Source organism: Akebia trifoliata, chromosome 5 (assembly GCF_017979445.1).
Source record: "Akebia trifoliata isolate Shusen 1 chromosome 5, ASM1797944v1, whole genome shotgun sequence".
Lineage (NCBI taxonomy): Eukaryota > Viridiplantae > Streptophyta > Magnoliopsida > Ranunculales > Lardizabalaceae > Akebia > Akebia trifoliata.
The window spans coordinates 5,232,187-5,252,701 of NC_141379.1; the positions used below are offsets into that span (position 1 = coordinate 5,232,187).

General features: G+C 33.6%; 1 protein-coding gene and 1 long non-coding RNA gene across 7 annotated transcripts; one reads left to right on the forward strand and one right to left on the reverse strand.

Moving 5' to 3' along the window:
- Positions 1 to 120: 120 nt before the first annotated feature.
- LOC147401193 (uncharacterized) lies at positions 121 to 7,585 on the forward strand. Of its 6 annotated transcripts, none has more exons than XR_015178358.1 (6): positions 121 to 626; positions 4,296 to 4,525; positions 4,860 to 5,101; positions 5,190 to 5,280; positions 6,339 to 6,417; positions 7,276 to 7,585. It is a non-coding gene; the product is annotated as an uncharacterized LOC147401193 (long non-coding RNA). The 6 variants fall into 6 exon arrangements; XR_015178355.1 differs by having other exon boundaries at positions 122 to 626; positions 7,281 to 7,585; XR_015178353.1 differs by lacking the exons at positions 6,339 to 6,417; positions 7,276 to 7,585 and having other exon boundaries at positions 129 to 626; positions 4,288 to 4,525; positions 5,190 to 5,503.
- A 5,647-nt stretch (positions 7,586 to 13,232) lies between these two features.
- On the reverse strand, positions 13,233 to 19,733 carry LOC147401194 (protein NRT1/ PTR FAMILY 2.10-like). The gene is made up of 4 exons (XM_086442372.1): positions 19,562 to 19,733; positions 19,240 to 19,457; positions 15,939 to 16,498; positions 13,233 to 14,337 (listed from the first exon to the last, which is right to left on the reverse strand). The coding sequence occupies exons 1-4, from the start codon at positions 19,668 to 19,670 to the stop codon at positions 13,446 to 13,448; spliced, it is 1,779 nt and encodes a 592-aa protein (XP_086298498.1). The 5' UTR covers positions 19,671 to 19,733; the 3' UTR covers positions 13,233 to 13,445.
- Positions 19,734 to 20,515: the final 782 nt, after the last annotated feature.

The window sequence follows — 20,515 nt, forward strand, 5'->3', positions numbered from 1 at the left end:
TTCCGTCCCTGAAACCTGTCCAATCGAGATGATTGGTCTCCAATCACTCCAAAATAAGGGTTTTTAGAGGTTGTTTTAATTAGTTAAAAATATAGGAGTGTCTCAAAGTTCTGTTGGGGCAATTGCCCCCGTCAGCTCTTTACTAGTTTCATCCCTGAAACCTGTCCAATCGAGATGATCGGTATCCAATCACTACAAAATAAGGGTTTTTAGAGGGTGTTTTTTTTTTTTGGCGATTTAGTGAAAAGCCACTTAAACAACAACATCAATGGCGGTTTTACATTAACTGCCTCCCAACAGATTAAATCAATGGCATTTGGTGAGAAACGCCTCAAAAGATCGAAAAATAGTGGCGATTTTTGGTAAAAGGGATGATTAACAAATGCGATTTTGGGGAAACCGCCGACGAAAACCCTAACCCTCATTTTGGCTAACTCAAACCCTAACCCTCTTCTTCTCTATTGCTACGACAACTCCTCATATTTCTTCTCTTCTCCCATCTTCTCTTCTATGAGCCCTAATCCCAAATCCTAGATTTGCTGTCTTCTCCACTCAACGATGATGACGGAGACAGCTTCACCTCATCTCCTCTCTTCTCTTCTCTCTTCCTCTATTGTACTCTCGAGGTATGAATTTTAGTTTGTTTTTTAAGGTAAAATCTGATGAATGTTTTCAATATTTTTCTCTTCTTGTTTGTTTCTTTAATTTTGTTTGGCTAATTTGTTTGTTTGGTTAAAATCTGTTTGAAGTTCTCTCCATATAGATTTAAATAGAAATGGATGTGGTAATACTCAGATAAACATGAAAAATGAGGTAGTTGCCTGATGAATGATCTATGGTTGAATTTTAGGGTCTTTATACGAGAAGAATTGTTTAACAAAAAATAGTAAAATACAAACTATCTTCCTTGAGAGCATTTGAAAAAAAAAAAAACTAGCTGAAAATGTTTTTTGACAACAACTAAAAATCATACCTTGAATTAAAAATTGTAGATGGAAAAGGAAGAAAATGAAGACTAGCTGAACAATTTGAAAAATAAATAAAAAATAGAAAAACTACTTTAAATTCCCATCTTAAAAAAAATGAACACATAACCAACTTGGCTTTCACCCTTCCAGAGTACCTGAGGATAGGTAATTACTTCTTCTTTACACAACTACAAGTCTTTGATTTTTTTAATAATTATAGTTGATGATCTATATATGTTTTACCATCTTGATTTTCATCCATTTGACGGGACGATTCCATGACTTGAAAAAAAAATTCAACTATTGTAGCTTATGTCAAAGCTTTAGTAAGAAGTTTTGTTTTGGTTGATCATGGCCTTGTTAAGGCCTTGTATTGTAGTTCCACCTTTAACTAGATAAATAACCATGAACAATTCTTTTTGAACTTCTTTGACCACTTTCACTAAAGGGCACTTTCTTAGGCCATTGTTGTTGGACTTCTTTGATTTAGGTTTTTTTTTTGTAGTACCGGAAAAGCTTAATTTAGCTTTGTGTGGTAGGTTCAAAGATTTTATGGCGAATAAATGGAGAGAGGAAGGCCAAAATGATTTGGATTGTAGTAGTGCAAAAAGATCTAGAGACAAATGTCTTGACAAAACATTGACCCTTGCAAGAGTTTAAAAGTGAAATAGGATACGTGAGATTAGGCATAGATGATGATGATGATGACATGTTTGCCCGAACCTGATGAATTTTTGTCGTGTTGACTAAAAGGTTGCATATATTCCTCTAAAAAAGGTGATGGGGACATCAAAGCTTGAAGAGTAGAGTTTTTTTGGTTTTTATTTTTCTGGTTTATTTCCAACCAGATATGTGCCTAACTGCCTAACCACTATGGTGACATGTATTACATTATCTTTATCTTTTATTTCTCCTGAAGTTTTTTATTTTATTTTAAAAATCTTGGATAATCACAAGTTTGCATCGTTCTTTCTTTCCTTTTTTTTAGATATTCTACTTCACTGAATAAGCGTTTCTTTTCATATTTGACCTTTTCTTTCATTTGTAAGACATTTTGTACCTAATTAGGGTGTTCTGTGGGATCCTTTTACCGAATTTTAACTAAATGGGAGTCTTCTATTTAACTGTGTATCTTTGATGTGTACTTCGAACATTCTTCTGAAATTACACACTGATCTCATGTGTCATCTGTGACCTTGTATGCCATCTCTTTTGCGCTTTGGACCTTGTGACACATGCCACGTATTCTGCAGTGGTTAGTGACATGTAGCAAAATAAACAAGTCACATTTTGGTACTCACAATCCTTGATTTAGACTCTTGAACCTTGTTTAGTATGGTCACACTTTAGTAAACACGATTGAATGGGGGGAACAAGACTAGTTCAGCCTATTCCAAATTTAAGGCTTTGATGGTGATGAATATTGTTTTATTTCTATTGAGATAAATAAAATAAATTATCGCATGGACTTCACTGTTTTCTATGGCTAGGCATCACCGCCTAGTGGAGCTCATTGTAATTTGCAGTTCTTTTCAGTGATAATGCACTCATGCTATTATCATGTTGTTACTCTTTGCTTGTTTCTCCACATATTTGGGGATTGTAAGGACTTCACATTCTTTTTTTTTTGATAATTATAAATTTTATAAATGAGGAATAAAAAAGAGGGAGGCTGAGATAGGCCCCAAACAACACTACAAGCGCACCAAAAAGAAAAAAATACACGAATGGAAGCTAATCACAAATGGCTTCCCAATTAAATAAGAAGTCTTGGAAGCGCACTTTCTCAAAAGCTTTATTCATCTTAGACCACAAGAACAGAAGTCCAGTAATCTCTAAAATCACTGCGTGGGGAGAGCTCTCCTTGCTATGGAATACCCTGTTGTTGCGCTCTTTCCAAAGACCCCAAGCAATGGCCGAGGGAAGGATAGTCCAAAGATGCCTCTTTCTAGAAAAAAATATATTGAAACTCCACCCCTCTAGAAGGTCAAAGAAAGATAAAGGGAGAACCCAATCCACCTGGAATCGGGACAAAAAGAACATCCAAATAGTACGGGTAAAAGGACAATGTATAAGAATATGATTAATAGACTCCCCATCCCTCGAACAAAGAGAACAAAAATTTGGAGTGACCCACCCCCGTTTGATCAAATTATCTAATGTGAGGATCTTACTCAGGGAGGCAAGCCATACAAAGAAAGACACCTTAGAAGGAATGAGAGCGGACCAAAATACTGATGGAGAAAAATAAACTTCGCATGATGGAATCAAACAATTATAGAAAGACTTGACAGAAAACTTCTTATCCTTAGCTTTGATCCATTCTCTCCTGTCCAGCTCATTCTCTCTGCATCGAATCAAATTTAGGAGACCTAGGAGAGATGTAACCTCCGTCAATTCCCAATCATTGAAGTTTCTCCTAAAACCCAAGTCCCAAGAATCTGTGTTTCCGTCCTGAGTCAGACATTGCCTCACAGTTTTATGCTTATTCAAAGAGCAAGTGTACAAGGATGGAAATTGAGTAGACAGAGATGAAATTCCACACCACCAGTCCTCCCAGAATCTAACCTTATCCCCTGACCCAACTTTGAATCTAATCTCCCTATCAAACTCATGAACCCCTTTCATAATACCTTTCCACACACTACACCCATAAATACCTTTAACCTCATCACTATACCAACCAAATCTCTTCTCTCCATATTTAGCTCGAACCACTGTCCTCCACAAGTTATATTTTTCTTCTCCAAATCTCCAAAGCCACTTGCCAAGGAGAGCTTTATTCGTTACTCTAAGCCCTCTAATCCCCAATCCTCCATTCTTCTTAGGAGAGCAAGCCACCTTCCATTTCACCAAATGATACTTTTTATTGCCATTATTATCATTCCACAGAAAATTCTTCATGAGTCTCTCAATCTTCACTTCCACTGCCTTAGGCAACGTGAACAGAGATAAGAAATAAATCGGAATACTCGATAAAGTACTTTTGATCAACGTAACCTTACCCCCTTTGGAGAGATATCTAGCCTTCTAAGAACTCAATTTTTTTTCCATTTTCTCGATGACTCCCTCCCAAATGTTTTTACTCCGATACTGAGCTCCTAATGGCAAGCCTAAGTAGGACGACGGAAGCGAGTCACTACTACACCCCAGGGTAGCTGCTAAAACTTGAAGGTTCATCACTTCTCCTACCCCCAACACCTTACTTTTCTGAAAATTGACATGTAAGCCTGAAATTGCTTCAAAGCAACATATAAGGACTTCACATTCTTAACAAATACATTTGTGCATAGAATTCTGATCTCTTAAGCTATTTTAGCTCCACAGATTAAGGCACATCTTGGTGATTATGATGCTATTCATGTTCGTCGAGGTGACAAGATAAAGACCAGAAAGGACAGATTTGAAGTTGTAAGGAGTCTTCATCCTCATCTTGACCGGGATACCCACGCAAAATTTATTCTACATAGAATTACAAAATGGGTTCCAACAGGGTGAACTCTTTTTATTGCATCGAATGAGAGGGGACCAGGATTCTCTTCACCCCTCTCTGCCAGGTAAACCTTTGCAAATGCAATTTCTTGGTTCTTCTGTGAGAAAACCTTTGAGAATATGTTTTAGCAAGAATGTAGATCTACTATTTTCCTAGTGTTAACTCAAGAAAGCACATGCCTCATGAGGGTAGTATTTTATCATGGTATTGGATTCCTTTTTTGTTATTGGAGTCAACCTCAAAGCCATAATGTCTCAAAATGAGGCCATAGACATAGAGAAACTCTTTTTTGTTCATTTATCTCAAATTTCGTGAAGAACTCCAATCTATGTCTACCTCTTCATGAACAAAAAAACTGGGCTCATCAATTTTCTTTTCAACTGTGCCATGGATAACAGGTTGAGGAGCACGCTAAATTTCTGTCCTTCAAGATTAAAACTTACGTACGCCCACACGTCTTTAGGTTAATAATTCTTCATGGCATCTTATGATATCCATTGGTGTTGCACACCAAGCTGAACATGTATCAGGAAAAGTTGTGGATGCCATGGGAGAGAAAATCACGACAAAGATTAAAATCACGACCAAGAATAATGTGGATGCCTTGGGGGAGAAAATATCGTGTTTGGTGTGCCTTCAGGTTCAACTTTAATTCTTAATCAACTTCTCTTATCTAGACAAATATAAAGAATCTTATACATTTGAGTCTCTGATATTTTTTTTTTCAGGATTTCCAAGTGGGAGAGATGGTTTGAAGCTTGCCTCACTATCACCACATGTTTCATCTACCTTGCATTGATACATCGCTCTTTAAGCAAGGTTCTTACCCACTATGCACAAGGGATTTGTAGTGTTTTTATTCTAAATTACAATATCAAGAGTTATTTTTTCTACTAATATCTTGAGGTTCTTTTAATTGATTCAATTCTTAATTGTTACCCAATACGTACCCTGTTTGTAACTAAATTTTTTAGGTATACGATGTCAACATTGATATGTAATGGGCTAGAAATTATGTATAAAATTGTTTAGAGTTGTTCCTTTTTTCTTTGTTTCTACAAGATTTTCAACTACTTTTTGTTTATCTCCACAAAGAGCATCCATATCTCCTCATTAAGTTAGAAATTAACATTGTATGATCATTATGAAGAACTAGAAAGACTAATCTTAGATGGATTTTCTACCATTTGATCATCTAGTCATCTTTAGGCTATAAGGTTGGTTCCGAGAAGGGAATGGATGCAAATGTTGACTATTCTATCCATTTGTCTGATCGAATATTCTATTGAGCTGTGGATCAAAGGTAGCTTAGCAGACCAAGTCCAGTCTACATTTGTGTGTTTTTTTTTGTTGGACCAAAGACATCTTCTAGAACTTGTGTGGGGTTCTAATGAACTTCCAACTATAATAGAAAACTGGTGTTCTACTACAATCACGAACCAAGGACTCCCATTTTTAGCTTAATTACATACAATAATATTTGTAAATATCAATTTTTTGAAGGGTAAATTCCCAAATAATTACAAAAGCTTTTGGTATTTTCAAAATTTTGCTAATGCTAGACAAAGTCGTCATGTAATGTTGACATTTCGAGGTAGTTTTGTCAACATTAGCAAAAGCTTGGACATACCGAAAACTTTTGTAATTATTTGTGAACTTATCCTTTTTCGAAATTAATAAAACAAATTCTAAGAAAAATCGATTGTCATTCTTACTCTTATAAGTATTCATATAAATTATAGTACATGGTTGATGAAGGCTTCAATGGGTCCAGGCCTGTAATGGACTTGATTGCAAATATAAATAATATTTGTTGCATGCAATTCTGGTATGGTTACTTGATTGCAATATTAATGACCTTGAGCTGTGGTTTTCAGGCCTGTAATGGACTTCAATGAGATTGCTTACCACTTCATAGAGTGTATATATGTGCATGTTAGCAACACTAAGCTATAGGTATTGATCATTAGACCTTGTGTTATTGTGCTATTAACTATACATCGACTCACAAATATACATGTCTACGCAAGTGTGTGCATTTGATTGATGCATTCTGTGTTTGAGTCGATAGAAATTTGATGGAAGTTTTAAACTCATCACTATATTTTTTCCTGTTTATCGAATATGGTAGTCTTTTTTTTGGTAGTAGTAAAGTGGCAATTGCTCCAAAAATAGTGTAAAGGAGATGAGATGGGGCATACAAGTCTTTCTCATCTCATTGTTTTTTATTAATTGTTTTCTAAGATATGCCCATTGGGGTTGAACCACTTCCTCAATTGGTTGAAGTGCTCATGTACTACATTAGAACTATGTACTACATTTGTGATTTGGTTACTATGGCATGGAAAAGAGATCCTACAAATACTAATATGAAGATTTTTTTTTTTTTGGTTACTTTGATCATGAGATATATAGATGATAATATTAATGGGTTTGTTTGATTTTGATTTAAAGAGATGTGAAGATCATATTTCATTTTCTGGTTTGACCAAATTCTGAATTATCTACAAATTGAGAGATTTGATTAATTATGTTTTGTTAGATGAACTATTGTGATCATGAGAAACCTTATAGTTATAAGTGAGAATCTTAATGGGTTTGTTTGATCAAGTGATGTGAGGATGGAATAACACTTGCTTGGCTATTGAAATTTGATTTGAAGGAATTACCAAACTTTGGCACATGGGTTCATCAATTATTGTGGTTTTCAGGTGGTGAATTTTTTTGTGGTACCATTGTTTGTTCTATGTTATAACTTGTAAGGTTATACCCGCTATGAATTTTGTTCTTCCTTAATAACTGTTTTTTGCCTAGGGAAGGTGTGAATTTACTGGTGCAAATATTCGTGGAGCGAATTTAGCTAGAGTTAATCTTCAAAGTGCAAATCCACAAGGTGACCTGCAATTTTTTTTTTTTTCCTTAAAAAAAATAAATTACCATTATCAAATTTGTTTTTATAACTATAAGTAATGTATTAATGAATTTTCACTAAGTACTCATTAATGCATGAACAATCCACTTAACAACTTGAAATGCAGCAAAAGTAGAAAGGATGGACTAGAAGAGATGATATTCATGTATAAATTATTAGGTTTTAAAATACTATCGATCAATGTTTGAGTTATTTATTTTGTTTATAATTTATATAGTTGCCTCTTTTTTTTATAGTGAAAATGTTCGTGAATGCGTATTTTGTTTTTGGATTTCCCAAATGCATGTTTGGTAGATTGTAGTTTATGTGGCGCAGACCTCCACACAACACATTTATAAGTTGTGGCATCTTTTTATAAGCATGTTATAAGTGAAATGTGGGGTGCCAATAGCAGCTTTTGTTCTTTATATAATTGCAAGTTTTATTTTGGAATGAATATTTTATTAATTTTTTTTTACAACATTAGAGGCGGTTTTGAACCATCTCTAATGTTGTTTTTTTTTTTTAAACAAAATTTGTTGTTAGGGACGGTTTTCAAATTGCCTCTAAAATATAAAAATCGCCCTTAAATTAATATTATTAAAAGCGGTTTTAAAACTGTCTTTAAATTATTATTATTAGAGGCGATTTTCAAACAGCCACTAATAATATAAAAACCACCCTTAAATCATATTCTTTAGAGGCGAGTTTTAAACTGCCATTAAATTATTATTATTAGAGGCGGTTTGAAAACCGCCTTTAAAAGTATAAAAAACGCCCTTCAATCACATTTAGAGACGATTTTAAAACCGCCCTTAGTTGGACGCTAAAGGTAATTTGTGACGCCACTATAGTAGGCGTTTTAACTCAACCGCCCTTATACATATTGGAGGCGGTTTAGTCAAAATTGGTGGCAGTTTAAAACCGCCTCTAAATACCTCATATTGTGTAGTGAATCATCGTCAATTTATGCCAAATTTGTTAAATGGATCGTATGGTTAAATTTTTTTCAAACATTACATGATTCCTTGAATTTTGCATAAAAGGAAAAAAAATATTAATCGTATGAAAAAACCCTAATCATATCCCATATTTTAAAGTTCAGTGTCAAAAATCTTGAATCCAAATTACCAAATTGGTAAGATATGTAAACATTTCGAGTCAAATTTTTTTTTGTTGAATTAAAAATATATGAATGTATATGAACTTTCTAAATTGGAAATCATTAATTTTAGCAAAATTCATGAATTAGAAAAAGTATAAATGAAATTTTAAATTAGAAAGTTATGAATATGAAATTTTCAAATTAGAAATGAACTTCCAAATTAGAAAATTATCCAATCTAAAACAATATGAACATTCATAAATCACAAAATTGACGAAAATCAATATCATATAAAAATTATCAAATTTAGAAAATATGAATATTCATAAATTACAAAATCGGTGAAAATCACTATCATGTAAAAATTATTAAATATGGAAATTATGAATATTCATAAATCAAACAATTGATGAAAATCAATATCATATAAAAATTATCAAATCTAGAAATTATGAATATTCCTTAATCACAAAATTGATGAAAATCAAATCATACAAAAATTATCAAATCTGAAAAGTATGAATATTCATAAATCAATATCATATAAAAATCATCAAATCGGAAAACTATTAACATTCATCAATAACAAAATTGATGCAAATCAATATCATATAAAAATGATCAAATCTGAAAATTATGAACATTCATAGATCACAAAATAGATGAAAAACAATATCATATAAAAATCATCAATTTTGAAAATTATAAACATTCATAAATAACAAAATTGATGAAAATCAATATCATATAAAAATATCAAATCTGAAAAATATGAATACGAATATCAATTTGAAAAATGTAAATTACCACTAGAGTTACAATGATAAAAAAGTCAAGAATATCAATTTGAAAATAAAAATAAAGGAAAGAAAAATAAGAAGAAATAGTTAAAAATAAATAAAATGAAAGATAAAAAATAAAAGTAAAGCAAGAAGGTAAACTCCTTGGGGAGAAGGAGAGAGTCTCAAACATGGGATAGAAAGAGAGTTTTATTTTAAAAAAATACCTTATAATTTTTTTTTCTTTCCTTCCATTTTTTAACGTTTTTTCTTTCCTTTTTATTTTTTTTCCCTCTATCTTTCACATTTTTTTAAAACAAAACTTTTCTTTTCTTTCTTTTACACGTTCATGTCTTTTTTTTAACAAAACTTTCTTTTTTATTATTATTGCACATTTTCTTCTCTTTTTTAGTTTGTTTTTAAAAAAGTTTTTTTTTATTGGTCGATTGAATTTGAATTTGAATTTTTATTAGTTGATTTAATTTTAATTTGATTTTGATCGGTTGATTAATTTTTGATTTTTGATTCGATTGATCGATTAAATTTTAATTTTAAACTTTATCGATTAATTTGGTTAGTCGATTTAGGTCATTAGTCAATTGTTGATCAATTAAAATTTTCAATACCAGAATTTTCAATTTTTTTAGATTTTTGATGCACGTAAATTTGTTGATAAATTTATATCACTTTTTCCTAAGAATGAAGGTCTCTAGGTAAAAATAGAACATCGAGGGCCATTTTTGTGATTTCTCGTAAATTTCTTCATTTTCGTCAATTTGGGTTATGTTAGACTCGAAATCATACTCTGAATGTAATGAAAGTACTTTCGAGTCTTTTCAAAAGTATAGGATTTATGAGGCGTATTTTCATCATTTTGTTAAATTTTGCAAATTTTATGAATTTTAGTGTGAGATTTCTTTTAGTCCCAATGTAATTATTTATAAGTCTCGAGGTCACATTTTCCTAGCGTCGTGAAGTTTATAAATTATCGAAATGTCTAGCGAACTTAAGTTTACGCACTTGCTAAATTGAGTATAAGATGTAGTGATCTTAAGCGTGCATAAATTTCTATGTCGAATTGTAATAAGTGAAAGAGGTAGAAACGAAAAAAATTGGGAAAGGTACTCTCTAACTTTCGAGTTTTTGGTGCTCACCATTACGAATCCACCACAATCGAGTAACAAATTCTCGAATTAAGCATATGCAAAAATGTAGTGTCTACAAAGATTATCCTCACAAAAAATCATCATAATCTAAAACTTTTAACCCCATCAAAAGTGATTTTTACATTTAATTTGTAAATCACTTTTAATGGAGTTAGAAGTTTCAGATAGAAATCATCCTCACAAAAAATCAGCCCAATCCAAAAAATTTAAGGCGTATAGAAACAAATTTTGTCCCCCCTAATATTGTTTGCTAAACACTACCCAAATATATATATGATCCTCATATTGGATTTTCTTTCTAAATTCCCACTAATTTTTGGAATTAACAATCCAATCCAATTAATGAAGTTTTTTCAACTAAATTCTCCCTGACTCAATAAAAGTAATGAAATACCCAAAATACATATTATTTGTCATTTCTTTTACTTAACCTGAATTTTTCAATTGTCATTGCGATATATTTATCGATGATTTATGACAATTTCATAGGTTTGATTGATGAATTATTGCCGTTCTTACCTATCTCGTTGAGGGGAGTGATTCCTCTATGATAGGGTTTTTTGTTTTTTTTTTCTCTACAATTCCCTACAATAGTTTTGAGTGATTGTGATATCGTCAAATCAGCAAAATATTAAATCTATACCGTTTAAATTTAAAAGTTCAAGGACTGTTCATTTTTTAAAGGAAAATGCTAAAATGATAAAAAGAATTTACTGCGATTCTCACAAGTCTGACATGGGATGTGCACATAACCAGAGATGTGTTTCCTTGCGATACGAGTAAAAGCCATCTATGGTTATGTATGCATGTCCACGTCAGAATTGTGAGAATCACAGTAAATCCTGTGTCACCCCAACACGACTCTTTTTTAAACCTTTTATAGTAATTTTAGAAAATCTTTTTGTGATTTTTATTTATTTATTAAATCTAATCTAATATGCTCGGAAGATTAGAGGATTTGAGTATTATTGAGTTTAGAAGTGATCAAAGCCTTTGTAAACGAAAAACTACTATAGAAGATGGCTCCCCATTTGAGATCCCTTGATACTGGATCGGACAATATCGGAACGAAACGGCATTTTCAAAGTAGGACAAAAGACAGGGTATCAGGCACATTCTTCACATGCCCATGTCTCTGACTCTTCCACATATCCTCTCCTTCGTATATAAATATTATTTTTGTTTGTCACGAAGTTCAGAGGTCTTTTGCTGATTTTCCTAACCAATAAATTTCTAAAATGAAGTTGATTTTCAAAAAAAAAAAAGAAAAAAAAAATTCTCAACAAATACACAAACCTAAGTACTAGAATTTACAATGATCCAAAATATACCTGATGTTTGAATCGATCTGATCCAATTTGAAAAATATAAAACATTAGATTTTTGGATCGCATTCAAATTGAAATCTTAGATCCGAAATAATTTTGGATTGAATTTGAATGCAGCCCAATCTGATTCGAATATATTTCAATAATTATTTTTATTCTTAATTTCATATAAATACATATAGATAAAATGTTACAATTTTTTTTTTTTTTTTTTCCTATCATTGTAGTAGGAAAGTAAATTTTTAAAAAATTTTGAACATTAATAATTTGAAAATAAGGCATGTGTTTGGATTGGATCGGATCAGGGTGGCACTGATCCAGTACCAAACCGATCAATTACTAGCCCTAGTACGAAATAAGAGGAGGGGAACATTCATGGGTGAATTGGCTCAAAACAGGAAAAAAAAAATTTGCTTACATAATCCAGGATCCATTAGTCACTTGAGCTCACGTGTATTGAATGGCATCCCTAATTTATAGAACTATCCTTGTTAGTTACAAAATTACTCTTGCTATAGTTACAATTGAAGTGGCACTGTGAGCAAAAAAATCACTCACAAAAGAGAGCTACTTTGCAAAGAATCAGATCAAGAACGTACAAAAAAAAATGTGCTCACAATATTTGGGATCCACCAATCACATGAGCCTGCATGCATGTATTGAATGACATCTCCAATTTACAAAACTACCCTTGCTAGCTAAACATGACATGCACTGAGAGTTTGTGAGCAAAAAATCTCCCCAAAACGATAATTGTCTCATTCATATTTTGTAGGAACAGTGTCTACGTGGCATGTTTTGGTTCATGAGCTTAGCATATAAATTTAGAATTAGTAAATCTCTGTTCGAGTTTTTAAAACATCTGAGGCTCCTACACAAGCCATTTTTCTATTCTCACGCAGTCGATGTATTTAATCTCCAATAAAAATGTGCCATGTAGACATCGAAGGTTGATATGCATGGGAAACTGACTCCTTTAACAAATGTAAGTAGGAGCATTAGTTAGTGGTTACCCCCTCCACTTAAGATAGGGAAAAAAAAAAAAACACTCCTCTTCATAATCCAAGCATTTTTCCCCCCTTTCCATTTGAGAAGATTTTGGTTATTCTTTTCCCCCTTTTTAATGAAAAAAATTGATCAAATGTTACTTATGCTGCCCATTCAAGTTCCATATCTTCTTAGGATGGTTAAAATTGACCCAATAGATGGTCCGACTATTGGATGGTATGGATCAATGCAAGGGAGAGCCAATCTAATGATTTCGATGAGCGACTACAAACAACTGGTTTAAAATCTTGTCTTGAGACAATGTCTTGATCAAGAGAAAAATTGATCTTGTCCAGCTAGAAACATTCCAATACTATCTGAAACATTCCAATACATTATAATTCACGACATTTGGAAATATTCATTTGGTCGTGGTCAATGTTTCTTATCGGTCTTGGCTTTAACATTCCCATATTTTGGATCATGCAAACAACATTGCACATAATCTTCCCATATGAATCTTATATATATATTTCATACATTTATCAATGTTGAAATAAACATGAGCTTGAAACTAAACCATATGCCATTCAGACCTCAAATATTGCTTTTGATTCTCAAAACAATTATGCAGACCGAATGCTTCTGTGTCTGAAGATCTCGATCCTTGGAAGAACTCTTTGAATTTAATCCTATAGGACTTTCAATTCACACTGATTGTTTTTCAGTTTGCTTTGTTTCCATGGCAATCTCAAGGTCAGCATCACTGGTACCCTTGTACCTATACCACCTAGCACAAACTAGAAAATACCCGAAATTCACAACACCTAAGGCTGAAATCATGTAATAAAAATAATCCAATTTCCCTTTGTTAAGATCTTCTGGTAACCAATTCCCCGTCGAAGATCTAGCAGTAGTTCGATGAACTACGGACACCATGAATCCACTTAGATAATTCGCTCCAGCCATACCACAAAAGAAGAATGATCCAGCAACGCTTCTCATGTTTTCGGGAAACTGTTTGTAGTAGAATTCAACTTGCCCAATTGTGTTAAAAGCCTCAGCTAGACCAGCAAGAGTGAGTTGAGGGATCAACCAAAGTCCCGACATAGATGAAATGGTGCCCATAGCACCTAGAGTTGGTCGGGTGAGAGCTATATTCCTACGCCGCTCTTCAACCAAGGCAGACACGATTACGGTGACTATAGAGAGGACAATGCCGATACCCATTCTTTGGAGAAGCGTGATGCCACCTTCTTTGCCTGTGATCCTTCGGAGTGAGGGGACAATGATACGGTCGTAAACGGGTATCCAAACGGTGAGGGCAAGCATGGTGAATACTACGTAGGATGCTGCAGGGACCTCGAAGTTAGTATGACCGAGGTATCTGTCGGATTGAAGGGCTTGGAGAATTGCAAAGGTTCCTTGTTGGAGTATCGCGGTGTAGAAGATAATACCCGAGGCCCATATTGGAATCACTCTCATTAAACACTTCACCTCTTCCACTTGTTGCATTCTGCAAAGTCTATATGGATAGGCGGCTGAACCATCCGGCTTGATTTCGTCTTCAGGAGTCTTGATTGCAGCCTTATCAAGGAACCTGGTGCTCATCATAATATAAACACATCTTATTATTATAAAAGAATTGTGAAGCGCACAAATAATTTATTGTGACTTTTTATTAAAATCTTTTAAGTTAGGTTTAGCTAACCTGACTTACATGGTCAGGCTCTGGTTGGTGGTGGGTTGGAGAATTAGCCATAGCCAGTTATCCACTAAGTGGGGCAACTGGCTATAACCAGTTTTCCCCATGAACATTGCACACCCCAAAACTTTTGTTAGGGTGGCAGCCTAACAAAATTTTTTTTTTTTTTTTTGAAGTGTCGTGATAAGTTGTTTGAAAAAAACATACTCAAGTGATGTGGTATGTGCATAGAACTATAGATTTTTTTTCCTAAAGATACACAAGGCAAAAAATCTATGGTTATATGCACATTTAACGTCAGTTGAATATCTTTTTTTGAGTCAATTTATCATTATTCTTTTTTGAAAGGTAAAAAGAAAGAAAAGGTGGCATAACTGGTCATATAACCAGTTACCCACTAAGTGGGGAAATAACCAATATTCCCCTGCGCAACCAAGAAGGAAGTTAGGGTGGCAGCCTAACACATAAAGTCAGCTTAGCGTTTTTCCTTAGGGCACTTGAAGTACCTCATCCTATCCCTTTTTATTAAAAACATTTCATCTATTTGAATAAATTATCATTTAGAAAGTTAATATACCACTTGGTTCCCTCTTTGGTTTACGTTAAAGAGTTGTAGTGGGGAAAATAATAATTCCAAGAACAAAATGGGAAGAAAAATGAGAATCGAGAAAGAGTCACCAATCAATCTGATTTATGTTTATTTTTATTTGTGTGTGCGTGTGGTTGAGTTAGTCAAGGGTGTACTAAACATCATTAGGTCAGTTGTCTCAAGATATTGTCATTTGGAATACCTTAATCAAACTTTTGATAGTTAATGGGTTGATTAATTTTTCAGAACTACACAAATTGATTAAAATGTTCCTAGATTTAAAACAACACTTCCGAAAATTTTAGAGATTATATTCCACACCATTTTTTTATATTACTCACCCATACGACAACACACTTTTCCATTTCTTTTCCTTCTATAAATTTTCTTAGAAGAGGTATTTTCTTAGACAAACCATCTTCTATCTCCCCCTCCCCCTCCCCCTCCCCCTTCCCCTTTTTTGGGTAAATTACTATTGACAAATTTACGATTCTTGCTCACTGTTCAGTTTAATTACCAAAATGCGAACGGGGCAATGAATTTGGAGGTTTCAAAGTGACAATTTTGCAGGTTAAAGGTGAAATTGTTACTTTAAACCTGCCGAATTCGTTGCCCATTCACGTTTTGGTAATTAAAATAAGCAGTGAACCGAAATAGTAAATTCGTCAAAAGTTGATCACGTTTTCGTAAATATCTTTTTTTTGTGTATCTATGTTCATATTTGTGGTGTTTTATATAAATTCATTAATTGGTGTATTAAAAATAAAATCTAGTGTGGCAATATATTATTCTAAAATTTACCATTTTTTTTCCTCCAGTAACCATATCCAATGCATCCTATATCTAAATAATTAACAATGAAAAACAAAGTACTAGATAGTATGGTAATTAAACATAGTGAAATTACCTGAATTGATCTGTGTAAGGAAGTTTGGAGTTGATAGAATTATTGGGATTGTAGTTGAAGAGGGAGAATCTGGGGTCGTCAGGTTGTTTTAATCCCCGCTTCTTAATAGCCGCCACCACAACCTGCGCTATTCCTGTAAATGGGCTACCCTCGGGTTTCACCTTGACATAAATTCTTGTACCCATGAAGAACAACGCGCAAGATAAGAACATTAGAAATGCAGGAATAGCGAATCCAATAGCCCAATTGATGTTGGATTGCACGTAGACAATGATTGTGACAGAGACCATCATAGCAAACGTGAAGGTGAAGTAGTACCAATTGAAGAAGCTGTTGATACCCCTCTTCCCCGATTCGGTGTTTGGGTTGAACTGATCTGCTCCAAAGGCCAAGTTACATGGCCGGATACCGCCTGCTCCAACCACTAAGAACCCAAATGCACTTAGTAGGAATGTCAATTGCCATGGTGTAGGTGCAATGCAACTTTCGGTGTGTTTTATTTCACAGTGTGGAGGATGCATTTTGGAGATTGCGGCAGTTAGCATTAGAATAAGCATTCCCTTCAAAAAAAAGAAAAAGAAAAAGTCTAATGAAGTTGCATTCTTAAGAATTCAAAGCCAGTCAAACTAAAATGATTCGTGATAATCTAACTACCCCACGTCGCAAACTCAATTGACTACTTTGACATGACAAGTTCGAACCGTAGATCTGCTCTTCCCGGGATATACAGCTGCACTTCCCCATAAAAAAGTATATCTCTAGGGAACCGTGTATCTTAAGAAGCACAGATCTACGATTCTCAAACTTGTCACGTCAGACAGTCGATTGAGTTTGCCAAGTGAGGTAGTCAGATTACCACGATTCAACTAAAATGAAAGAAAATAAGTACTCCTATTATTTCATTGGATAATTATAAAAGCACCCCACAAATTAATAAGGGCAACCCACACTATAACGAAATTGTTTTGATTTATAAGGGTTCAAAGTTTCGGAATCAACTGATACTTGTAGAGAATGAGGAGATCATCCTCACAAAAAATCAGATAGTTATTCGGACACTTATAACAAATTATTTAATTACTAATAAGCCCTTTAGATATATGTGTATTTGCAGATGCCACCTTCTAGTTACAATATAATAGAAAAGACAATAGTTTCTATAAACAAAAGTTATTTGGTTGAACATTCAATCATTCATCGAAAGAATTTAATACCAAAATTAGGTTAAACTTGGAGAGAAGTCATATATCATTATCCGATATCTTAACAAAATCACCAATCAAGTTGATCTATGGTACATAGGTCTAGCTCTCAGTGAGAGAGTGAAATGTGCCACACAAAGCAGACCTACAGTCGTTTAACCGCATGCTCCTTAGAGTATATGATCTAAATTCTAAATTTTCAATCTTTAAACATTTAAACTAATTAATAGACCCATACAGCAGTTATGACTAGTGCACAACACACAGAATTCTCGTCACCAAGGCACACTCTTTCAGGCCTTCCGATCCATAAATTTTGGATTGGGCTTTTAATGGACCCATACAGCAGGAAATAACTTGATTGGTGATTCTTGATTGTATGGAGTGAGTTCCAAGTAAGGGTTTCAATGGTAACCTGGGTTCCCCTTAATTCAAAGCTAATTAGTCGGTCATCATGGATCCAATCAAATTTTCAATTTGATTCTCCGTAACCATTTTAAGGGCCCAATAAGAACTAAAAACCGATATTTCATTTAAGAATCGCGATCCAAACGGTATCCCATTTTTGTAACAACGTTAGGTGGTGAGTGATTTTTTTGTTCACAATCCAATATTCGTTTGACATTTGGCACAAATGACATAAGCAATTGAGATAAAATTTCTCTTTCTGGCCGACACATACCCTGCCCACAAAATTTAGTTTTAAGATTTCAAATCTTAAAAGGGATTGTGAGACCCAAATGGATTATCATGTTCGCAATCAAACACTGCAGACTTCCAGATTTCATGAAACTAATCATGGTAAAAAAAACTTGTTAAATTTTTTTAAAGAAAATTTCATAAAATTTCTCCCACTATAATACTGTAGTAATGGATTATGTTTTTGAATGCTAATTGGTTATCTAATCAAGAAAATTTCATTTTTCCCCAGTGAGCAAGAGAGAAATTCTCTCTCTAGTTGTTTACATCATCTGTGCCATATGTCAAATGAGTGTTGGGTAGAGATGTCAATGGGTTGGTTTCGATTCGATTCCTATGAAAATGAGAACCATAATCACTATTTTTTTCGATTTTGATTTTAAAATAAGTGGAACTGGAATTGCAAAAAATCATGGGTACCCGTCAGTTCCGATTCTCAAAAATCGAATGGGAAAAAACATTTCTAAATCATTATGTAAAAAAATTTCCTTCTAAAATTTAACAAATTATTTGCAAAGTATTAACTTAATAATAATTTGTTCCACTAAATAGATGATTTAATGACTTTTATTTTCAAAAATTAAAATTCATCTTTTTAACAAGTAGCAAATTTAAGAAGAAATTACCCATTTTAAGTTTTAATATTTAGTTTATACGAAATTTGAATAACTTTTTATTCGTATATGTTAATTTCAAAATATAGGAAAACCTTCAGTCATGTATAATGTAAAAATAAACGTCCAAATAAATTGATTTTGAGTACCGACGGGTATTTATTGGATAGAACCTAATGATTCTGATTTCTATCGATTCGGTTCCATATTAGACTCAGCTCTAATCGATTCCAATAAAAAGGGTATCGGAACCGGAGTAAATGGGTACCCATCGACACCCCTAGTGTTGGGCTGTGAGCAAAAAATTACTTGTTAGGTGTCTAAGTTGCGTATTTTAGTTGGAATCTAAACACATCGGACTGCGTACACGGCTTGGTTAAGAGCCTAGGTTTTCCAAACTCCAGCAAGAACGTGCCATGTAAGACACCTTACCTTTATTATGGGAACGGGACACCGTATTGGATACCGAGTCTTTATTTAAATTCCAATTCTGTATATACAGTAGCTCCGAGTGGTAGAGTCCAATGGTTATGACTGGCCAATCAATTTAGTGGAAAAAAAAAATTGGCCAATCAGATTAGCTTACATCTGATGGTGTGTATGTCCACCAAAAAGTCAACCAATTATCGTGGGCTGGGTAGTGTTAACGTTACACATGATGCAAAGGGAGTGCAAAAAGTGGACCAATCATGATCCTATACTTTACGGTGCTTCATAACTTCTGAACACCCAAATTCAACTTTTACAACTAGATTGGGTTGTAGAGGAAAGTGAGGTGAAGAGTACCGTAAGGGAAGACATTGAAGCGAATCCCAAGGTAATGTAACGGCCAAAATAAGTATCAGAGAGAAAAGCCCCAATCAATGGTGCCAAGTTGGTTGTCCCATTGAAGACATTTAGAAGCAGAGTAGCAGATACTTTCTTCATGTTGAAGACAGTTGTGAGATACACCAGTAAATTAGAAGAAGTTCCTATAGTCCCAAGCTTCTCAAATGTCTCGTTCCCTGCATTATCAAAATATACAGTTAACTCAGTATAATTTCTCACACGTGAGATGACACAAACATATATATACACACGTACACGTCACACGTGTGTAACTTATTACCTATGATGAAGGGCATGGCTTTAACACCTCTGTAGTTGATCTTAGACTGATCATCATGAGTTGCACCAACAATATGATCATCATCAACCTTCTCGTGCTTCTTCTCCATAGCTGTTGTAATTGTGGACTTGTAAGTCTCTCCTTTGGTCTACAGATCTTATCTTATAAAGAAGAAAATGAAGGAGTGGAGAGGAAGAGATGACAAAAAGCCAATAATTGAGTGTGACAATGGAGAAATATCGTCAAACCTTCCAACGACACGTTTGAGTCATGTCGACAAATAGAGACGACCACAAGCAGGGTTTCCTTCTCTTTTTGTTCTTATATTTAATATTAATTATGAGTTATGACCTCTCTTTTGTATCAAAGTGTACCAAACTGGTCGACACCACACACACTACGAGGTGAGATAGTGAGTGAGACACGAAAGGGTCCACAAAAACCTTTGAAGAGAATCAGGATCCAGCTGGTACATTGGTAAGTTTGGTTTCATATTGTATAGTTTTAAGGGAAAAATACTAAAATAGGATTAAATATTTTAATATTTATAAAAAAGAATTTTTTTTTTTTTCAAAAATTACCAAAATCGATTTAAGTCGTTGTACAGTCTAGCGTTTTAATAACTTGTTGGATTGTCTCAAAAATATCTTCTAGAAGATTAATTAGTTGAACTCTTCAGTGTTTTAATAACTTGCTTTAACACCCCAAAGGAGAATAACATATTAAAAGGATGGACAATCTAGCAAATTACTAAAATGTTGACTTATCCAATGACTTAAATTAATTTTGATAATTTATTTTTAAAATATTTAAATCTCTTTTAGTGATTTTCCCTAATTTTAATTTAAAATTGGAAAGATGCTAAGTTGACTAGGGTGAGTTGGAATGGACTACAAGGTTGTGAGTATTTATAAATAAAAAATGTTGAAGTAACATTAAAATTAACATCAAATC